The sequence below is a fragment of the Nanorana parkeri genome, unplaced genomic scaffold (assembly GCF_000935625.1).
Source record: "Nanorana parkeri isolate BGI_ZX_2015 unplaced genomic scaffold, ASM93562v1 scaffold1047, whole genome shotgun sequence".
NCBI classification, from domain to species: Eukaryota; Metazoa; Chordata; class Amphibia; order Anura; family Dicroglossidae; genus Nanorana; species Nanorana parkeri.
Genome location: NW_017307315.1, coordinates 342,635 through 352,273, shown reverse-complemented (window position 1 = coordinate 352,273; position 9,639 = coordinate 342,635). Strand labels below are relative to the sequence as shown.

Below are 9,639 nucleotides of genomic sequence, written 5' to 3'. Positions count from 1 at the left end.
TAAAAACCGGTGATTTCTGAGAGTGGAGGGGGTTATACAAGGATCCTCTTCAATCTGGGGGGTGTGTGTTTGGTGGGGTGTTTATATGAGGGTCTTCACAGTTCTGGCCATTGTCCAATCACCTGATACCTGCATATTACCCAGTTGTCTCTGAATCAGCCCGTGTTCTGTACTGTTGCATTAAACAGATTTTGATGGTAAGTCAAAAACCTATTTGCACTTTTTTGGTTAATTAGTGCAAAATAAACACATTCCTTTAGCCAGAAACATGATTACAGCAAAGCCAGAGTCTAAGGCTGGGTTCACACCTAGGCGTATCGAATATGCGATTCGCGGTAAAAAACCGTGTGACAAACGTGCATTTCCGAGGGCTATTTGGCTGTATCCCAATGGAAACTCGCGACAAACGCCCCAAAGAAGCCCCAATGGAAACTCGCGACAAACGCCCCAAAGAAGCTCCGGTACTTCTTTGGGCGTAGGGCGTTTTGTAGCGCGTTCATACGGCCTGTAATACGCCCAGGTGTGAACCATACCCATAGGAAATAATGGGATTTCGGTGTTTGAGCGTTTTGCAGAACGTTCAAACGGGCTACAAAACGCCCAGGTGTGAACCGGGCCTAAAGGAGGTCACCCAGGTCTCTGGGAACTATAGAGACCTGGGAAGTTCAACACATCCTGTCCTAGGGTGCCAAAGTAGCAACACATCCTGTCCTAGGGTGCCAAAGCTGCCCCTCCATAGATACAGTACAGCGAGTGAGCATTGTCACCCTAGGACAGGAAGTGTGTTACAGGAAGCTCAGGGTGAAAAAAAGCCTGAAAGAAAACCAATGCAGTCACCACATCCAATGACTAGTATGCTGCAATATAATACATTCTTGCTCTTGGGCAAAGATGCGCTAAAGAAAAATCCTCTTATTTTTGGTGTGAGGACAATAGTGTGATTTCAAATGCAGAGCTGCAGCCCACAACACTTGGATCAGGTTTCTTTTTTAAAATTTAAAAAATATAAAAAAAGGTTTTAGATGTCATCTTGTGTGAATCTTTTCCAGTTACATGATACGGGTCACATAAAAGACAGTAAGATTCATTTTTATGGTGTTTTTTTATTTTACATAAATTTCTGAGTTGGTATCCAAAATCATCACGTCCCGGTGTTCCACATCCTGAAGAGGAAAAGAAAAACCCGTCAGACTCCGCAGTACGGTAATCTAAGTATTTCACAATTGAAACTATTTCAAGCCTTAACTTTTGCAGAGATCACATGACCACACAAAAGCATTTAGTCACATGACAGACCTTCACTTTTAAGTAGGTGAAGTCCTCCATGTGTCCTCTCCCATAAACACATGGCAATATATCAGTTTGGATATACCTAATGCACAGAACATACAAGTGCCCCCTCCACAACCTTCTCAGACAAATGCCTCAAGGACATCAAGTAATGGGCAGTCTTGACTCAATGAACCAGAAGCCACAACACAGAACGTGATGTTAGCAGAGGCCCATTGGAAAAGATTTGCCCATTCAGACTCGTCATCGTATCATCACAGAAGGCTCCCTTACCCCAAGGAAGGTTAAGCTGGTCTCGGTACTTACCACATTATGCAGTGGGCACAGGCTGGGGCATGGCGGGGGGCTGGGCCTGCTCTGGCTTGGTTCCTTTCTGCTCAGAGATGGGAGTAGTTGGCAGGATCTCATCCTTGGGCTCCACAATGCTGACGTGGTCAGGAAGGGGCTTCTTGGGGCCAATCTTGCCAGTGGGGTCCCAAGGAAGCATGATCTTCACCTTGATACCCAGTACACCTAGGGGTGAGCAATAGAACTATTAGAAATTACACACTTGTACAAGTCCCTGGCTTCCCTTTAATCTTCCTAGTGTCCTTCTCAGACAAATGCCTCTAAATCAATCAGGAGTCTGGACAGCTATCTGGTGGAGACACCGAATACAGAGACACAGAACGTGGCTTTGCATAGGAGAAACCTCCTCCAGAAATGTCCAGTCTGACTCGTCATCGAATCATCACCGAAGGACACAAAGTGCAAGAAATACTCTATCACTTCATCTCTGTACTTGACTGTCACAGGTTAACAAAGCTTCACCTATATTGGCAACAAGGGCCGATTCCAGCATTCCCTAGACAATCAAACTATGGTAACTACAAGCACTTTGGGCCTTTAATGCATCTCTGAAAAGAGCTCAGCCAGAAATGACGCAAGTATTTGCAATACAATAGCGTATGGAGTCCAATTAATTATAGATTTCCTAGCAACAAATCTACAGTTGAAGGGTGAAGAGGAGATGCCGCCCTCTGGATGAGTGAGCACCTTCACCATGCTGGCATTGGTCACATGGATCCACTTATTCTGACTTACTCTGGACCATCTCTGACCCCTCAAAACTCTGGAAGCTGTAACTCGCCCACTACTTCTATTACATTTCACGGTAGAGTCCATCAAGTGTGGGCAACCTGAAAGGATGAGGCAGAAGAAGCTTCTCACCTTGTCTGAGGAGGACGTGACGCACAGCTGTGTCAACATAGTAGTTGACTGGGTCTCCACTGTGGATCATCAGGCCATCCACGAACTTCATGGACTTGGCTCTCTGACCTCTCAGTTTGCCGGACACGACCACTTCACAACCCTTGGCCCCGCTCTCCATGATGAAACGCAGGACACCATAGCAGGCTCTAACAGAGGGAGCAAAAAGAGATTAAAATGTTATTGTACAATAGGCAGCGTTGTGTAGTATACAGGAACGATGATCCCACTTTTTGTATGTGCAGGTTTCTGGAGGAAGCTATGTCTAAAGATGTTAAAGAACTCCAGGCACAAAATGGATTTTTTGAGTAAAATAATTTCTTGGCATGTACTGTTTGATCCAGAAACTTTAAGATTCAATAGCCAAAAAGGATAAAAATCCAACGTGCACCAAATGCTAAAAACCCAGATATCACCTTGTAAAAGTAGCAGTCACATCACTGATCTATACACAGCCTGTGAAGAGAGCATCCCCATACAGGTCAATGGGAATGCAAAACAGTCAAATGCACCTGTCAATGAATTCTGAATTCACTCAGAAGTGTCTGAAACTGTTGTTATCAACACAAGCCCAAAGTCCACTGAACCAGAACCTAAATCGCATTCAGCTGGTATAAAAATTACATTTTATTTAGTCCCTGAAGCAAAGTTGTGCTCCATTCATAAAAAAAAAAGTAGAAGGATGGAAACTAAGCACAGACATTGGAAGTGGTGCTTTAAAGTGACACTAAACTCTTCTTCCTAAATGTTAGTTAGTTATGTTAGGAGTGCAGGGCGGTGTACAGATGGATGTTTCGCCTACTTCATGTAATCAGAACAATGGCTCATACCCTTCCTAGCAAGCCTTTGTGCAACTGCCAATGTACATCTACGTTCCAATGCTCCACATCGGTGTCTGTTCTAGGTAAATGCTTTTATTGGGCAACCGACTGACCTCAAAGCCCAACTCCAGGCACCATAAAAAAGAAATGTCCTTGCAGTGGGGCCTCCCTGCGCTGCAAGGATTAAATGCTTGTTAGGTCTTGCAATTACGTCTATTCCTTGCTCCGGCAGCCTTCCTCCAGACTGACTAGTCCCCCGCAGCTTCTCAAAAGGAGCTCCAACTGGACTTTGCAAGCTGAAGTCATCACATTCTCAATGCAGGACCAATAGTTCTGCATTGTACGTGAGGAAGGCTAGGGCCTGCAAACACAACCCGGAATGCAGAAGCCTGCCTGAGAAAAGAATAAGTATTACAGCCGTCTCCACTACTCCCTAGACTTAATGAACATTTAACCTGTGCAGTGCAGGGAGCCTCACGGCAATCATTTCTCAAAACCCGAGGTTCAGCTTAGGAAGCTGTGTACATTGGGGGGGTTCTACTAAACTGCTGTTCTATATTCCTGATATTTCATACAATCATGTAAAAAAAGTCACATCTAAAATGACTTTCAGACTAATACAATAACTCGAGATGTAAATCCGCTAAAAATGACTGCTTGCAGCAATACCCCAACCACTGTGAAGCCTAAATGACCTGTGCTTTCCATGCAGGTTCCTAATATCTGAATGCCAGCTATGACACTTCCATACCACACCACCACATTCCTGTATATCTATACGCCATTGGCACTCCAATACAGTCTGACAGGCTCGCTCCATGAGACTACTAATGTCTATTTGTGATCTTCAGCAGAGCCAACACAGCCCAATGTAGTTGCCACTAAATCTGCCATTTTGGAACCTAATGCCATCACTATTGACTCCCAGCTGTGGGCACACCAAGCCCTGGCATAACAACCATCATCCCCTTATTGCACCCACTCCTCCAAACTGACATCTACACATGTGCACTCCTCCTAGGAGCCAACCCCACTGTTTGCATCAGGGATGAGGGCTCACGAGACTAGTCCGGTGTCAGGGTGCTGTGATCATCACAAAAAGCTATGTACAGCACTCTGATGGCCCATGCCGCTAGTGATGATCTGCCTGCTTTGCACAGAGAAGCAAAGAGGCCAAGCTCATCTCTTTAGCATGCTGATTAGGGTGGAGGGAGGAATCAGAGAAGACAAAATATAAGCAGATTTAACTTCAGCTGGAAGATCATAATCATGAACAGAGATTGAATAAGCAGAGCTGAAGAAAAGCTGAATAGAAAAAATGTTACTTCCTTAAACTTTTCCTACATATTTCCCAAATAATCCTAATTGGCCCCTAGTAATCCCCTCATAGCGCTCGGCATTTTGTGTTAGATAAGCAAACATTTTGTTCATTTATTTCATAAAAGGAAACTGCATACTGAGGCCCAAGTACCTAAAATAACAATCTGCATCATCTATGTGGATGTTTCTCAGACAAATGCCTCGAAACTTGGTCTTCACACATCACCGGTCACACGTGCCAGGAGTAACGGCAGGCAGCAGAACGCTGCCCATCAATACCACTGACAGTGCTAAGAGTGAAGTAGGACTCGTCATCGGATCATCACAGAAATCATCCAGCACAGTGATACAAACACTACCAGCATTGCCCCATCAAACCCACTCACCTCAACACTGCCCTCAGGAAACCCAAACCTCTTCTGGACTACGGCAGTCAGCTCACGGATAAAAGCCCTTTCTTACCGAGGACATTCTGGGTCCTGCCATTTTGAAACCTAATGCCCTCACTATTGACTCCCAGCTGTGGCCACCCCAAGCTCTGGCATCAACAAGGCACACAGCCTACTGCTTATGACTACAGAGAAGACTCCGATACATGCAAATCCCCAATAGCCACCATCCTCATTGCACTTCACAGAAGGCACCTGGTTCCAATAAGCATGGGCAATACTACAGAGGACTAGACTGATATTCTCAGTCTACCAATGTGTATACTATAGGTCTCATCTCACCTCCTCACAGCCAGTCCTCCCAAGAGCTTGTAACGCAGGGATTCAGCTTGGGCGATGGCGCACAGACCCCTTGTGGCAACTTTCTCTGCATACAGCTAAAAGACAAAAAAAAAAAAAAACAACACACCATTAGGAAGTGTACAAGCACATCATACAAACACCAATCTGCACAGGAAATCACAAAGTGTCACCAACATAAAAGGTGAATCGCCAAGGATAGATGTCTCGCTGTTCTCCAAGACCGAGTCTTGGCTAGAGGTGCACTTTATTGCAGTGTGTACAACACCAAAGCATTTGACTATCCTCAGGTCACCGCTTTCATTTGCTGGATTAAAGCCGTTTCAAACAAAGGCTCAGCGACACACGTGGGTTCTACCTAGAGTGGTGTGCATGCAAATGCAGTGTACCTAGAACATCTGCTCCTCCAGACTGACATCAACCCATGTACACAAGTCCTCCTAGGATCCAACCCACTATTTGCATCAGGGCTCTCAAGACTAGTAGAGTCCAACCGGACACCTGACCGAGAAGCCCCATATATTGTGGGGGGTTGCTGCAGTGGCCGTGGATGGCGCCGCCAAATACTTGCAAAATAGAAAAAATGGTCACCAGCACTCCTTTTTCTTGAAAAGGAAATCCTTTTATGCATTCTAGCAGGACATATCACCATGCGTGGCAACGTTTCAGAACCTGTCCGGTCCCTTCATCGGGCAAACAAGTGTTCACTCGTTTGCCTGAAGGGTCTGGACAGGTTCCGAAACGTTGCCACACATGGTGATATGTCCTGCTAGAATGCATAAAAGGATTTCCTTTTCAAGAAAACGGAGTGCTGGTGACCATTTTTTCTGTTTTGCTAGGGTGATGCGTCACCCTAGCTAGGGTGATTGTAAGTGTCAGGGTGATGTGATCATTACAAAAAGCTATATACGGCACCCTGATGGCCCATCCCACTAGTAATCTTCCTGCATTGCAGAGGAAACAGCTCATTTCATTAGCATGCTGATTAGGGTGGAGGGAGGAATCAGAGAAGACAAAATATAAGCAGGTTTAACTTCAGCTTGAATGTTACTTCCTTAAAGGCTCAGTCACACTAGATGCAGTGCGTTCCGGCCCAATTTTGGCCGGAACGCACTGCCTCGCTTTGCGGCCGGCTCACTTTTTAGTGGGGTAGGAGGGGGCGTGGCTACAAGCACTATTTTGATCACATCGCACAGGGCTGGACCGCAGGCACAATGTGCCTTGCGATCCCGTGCGGCGAATAGCATTGCGGCCGGAGGGCGTGGCTACGGCGCCATTCACTTGAATGGCCAGGGACGCCCCTCCTAACCCACTAAAAAGTGAGCCGGCCGCAATGCAAGGCATTGCGTTACAGCCAAAATCGGGCTGGAACGCACTGCATCTAGTGTGACTGAGTCCTAAACCTTCTTTCCTACATACCCCGCAAATAATCCTAATTGGCCCCTAATAATCCCCTAAAAGCGCTCTGCATTTTGTGTTAGATAAGCAAACATTTTATTTATTTCATAAAAGGAAACTGCATACTGAGGCCCGAGGACCTAACAAGAATCTGCATCATCTATGTGGATGTTTCTCAGACAAATGCCTCGAAACTTGGTCTTCACACATCACCGGTCACACGTGCCAGGAGTAACGGCAGGCAGCAGAACGCTGCCCATCAATACCACTGACAGTGCTAAGAGTGAAGTAGGACTCGTCATCGGATCATCACAGAAATCATCCAGCACAGTGATACAAACACTACCAGCATTGCCCCATCAAACCCACTCACCTCAACACTGCCCTCAGGAAACCCAAACCTCTTCTGGACTACGGCAGTCAGCTCACGGATACGGCGCCCCTTCTCACCGAGGACATTCTGGGTCCTGGAAGCAGACAATATATTAGTCTACCAGATTACCAAATTCAGAATGGACATGAATAATACTATATTATAGGATTCAGGAAAACTGGAGCTTTTGTGCATTGCAGGCAGGTTATAGATTTTAGGTGAAACAAGGTAACACTAGCCAACCCCCCAACACACACACATAGTAACTAAAACCATAACAACTTGTGAGCTGCTGATGGGGAGCAATGCTGCAAGGAAAGACATAGTGTGTTAAAGAAATGCGGGAGAAACGCATTAACCCTTGCAGCGGTGCTACCCCCTACGGCAAGCGTTAACTGGTCGTTTTCATCTAGGCGCTAGAAAAAAAAGTTACTCACCCAATCCTTGGAACCAGCTTTCTCCTACACCGCTCCCTCCATTCTGTCTCCTATGCTCCAGCGATGGAATGTCCCTTGGTGTCCTATACACAGTGTATTGGATGTGATGGCCCTTGCAGCTGAGTGGGAGAGTGGTGGAGGGGACCGGTCTATGAGCAAGCCGGCTTGAGGATCAGCTGAACATAACTATTTTAGCACCTAGACGAAAACCACTGGAAGGGTTAAAAGTTTTGCCTCGAGTTCTTCCTTAAAGTGACATTAAACACTCAGATTTTTTAACAAACCAATACTGTAATGTGTGCCTTACTGTAATCCATGGTAGTTTCCCTTCTCTTTGCTGCTCTTCATTTTAAATCCTCATGTCTTCTCATGCTGGGGGAGAACTTCACTTTGCAGCTGAGTGCCTCTTCCTGTAGTGCTGGCTCAGGTTGTGAACCTACACACAGACACCGTGTATCCATTCCAGAGACAAGGCAGTCTGCTGCAAAACAGAAGTTCTGCCCAGCATGAGAACAGATACAGGATTTAAAAGGAAGAGCAGCAAAGAGAAGGGAAACAACCATGGATTACAGTACGGCACACATTGCAGTATTGGTTTATGTTAAAAAATCTGAGGGTTTAATGTCACTAAGGGAAACTAGTGACAGTAATTCCCTTAAAACAAGTTTAATTTCCAGTGACAGGCCCAAAACGCCTAATGTTCCTATGGAAGGATCATCCTGTTCGTCCCAATAGAAAATGTCCATTCCATTGTTAATGGCGATTGGAAGTTCAGCCCAGCAAGGAGACTCAACATGGAGGCCGTGTGGTTTCTCCGGGAGGCCCGGCGCAGGGACAATTTTAAGGTCTTTGGGCCATGTTGATGTTTGACAGCTTGAGATGCTTCTGTGATCATTCAGAATTCACTGACCGCGTGCAATAGGAAAGCCCTCCGTGGAGCCAAGTATAACAAACTGCTATAAAATACGGCCAACACACCTTTAACTTAAATGGAAAGGCCAGTAAAACACCATCAACCTGTCCACAGCTAGTGGCGTCTGAACCAGATGGGGCACAGTGAAGGACCAGCAAGATTTGGAAACAATGTTGTGCGTTGCAGAGCAGGCAACAAAGTGAAGATCTCCATGGAGCGGTTTCAGTAACTAACATCTATAACGTTTTTATAAACCCTCCGCACAGGGGGAAGTAGGGGCAGATGAAGATCCTGCACTGACATAGCTGCCGAAGCCACAACACTTGGATAACCAGCAAGCTTGCCCACCTGGTAGCCAGAATAATGATCTCGGTCCTGGTTGGGGTGACTCGGACCTCCACACCGGAGTAGCCATCTTCAGCCAGCTCGCGGGTCAGGAACTCATTCAGTTCAGCTTTGAAGATGCCATCGGCGACAAACTGTAAAAACAGATTCGTGTTACGAAGCGTTTAAAAGCAAAATTTAGACCATTTCTAAACTACCGGCCAATCGTCAAATACAGGGGGGGGCAACGCAAAATGCGCGGGGGGGGGGGCACACCCAGGAGAGCATGGCATTTCTGAGGGCCCCAAACTGAGCTACATGAGAGCATGGCAAAGGTGAGTAATATTGACTGGAAAACCCGCCAAGAGAACCTGTCACGGTCAAACTGACAGTCTCTTTAAATGCCCAGAACACGCTCCATGTAAATTAGACGTTTTCACGAGGACAGCAACTGAACTAATTGTGTTCATGATAAAGCGCTCTGATAAAACTGCGGTGTGACTATAAGGCAGAAACAGCCTCGTGTACCCGATCTTCAGATTCATTCAACACTAACCGCAATGTGCAACCAGCACTCCACTGCATTTTAAAGGACAATTCCACTTTCCCAGGTGAATTTGGGAAAATGGAATTACCCCTCCATACCTACCTTTGGGTGAACGCTCCTCCACCTCCGTTAGTGTGCTATCTATACTCGGCAGCGCCGCCCTGTGCTCTGTATTTTGGATTTCCCTCACAAATGGTGAGCACTCATTGGTCAGCAGTC

General features: G+C 46.1%; 1 protein-coding gene across 1 annotated transcript; it reads right to left on the bottom strand.

Moving 5' to 3' along the window:
* Positions 1-1,098: 1,098 nt before the first annotated feature.
* RPS3 (ribosomal protein S3) lies at positions 1,099-9,032 on the bottom strand. Its single transcript, XM_018567425.1, has 6 exons — positions 8,898-9,032; positions 7,200-7,293; positions 5,411-5,505; positions 2,500-2,687; positions 1,597-1,803; positions 1,099-1,163 (listed from the first exon to the last, which is right to left on the bottom strand). Exons 4-5 carry the CDS (start codon positions 2,657-2,659, stop codon positions 1,601-1,603), a joined length of 363 nt encoding a protein of 120 aa, XP_018422927.1. The 5' UTR covers positions 2,660-2,687; positions 5,411-5,505; positions 7,200-7,293; positions 8,898-9,032; the 3' UTR covers positions 1,099-1,163; positions 1,597-1,600.
* Positions 9,033-9,639: the final 607 nt, after the last annotated feature.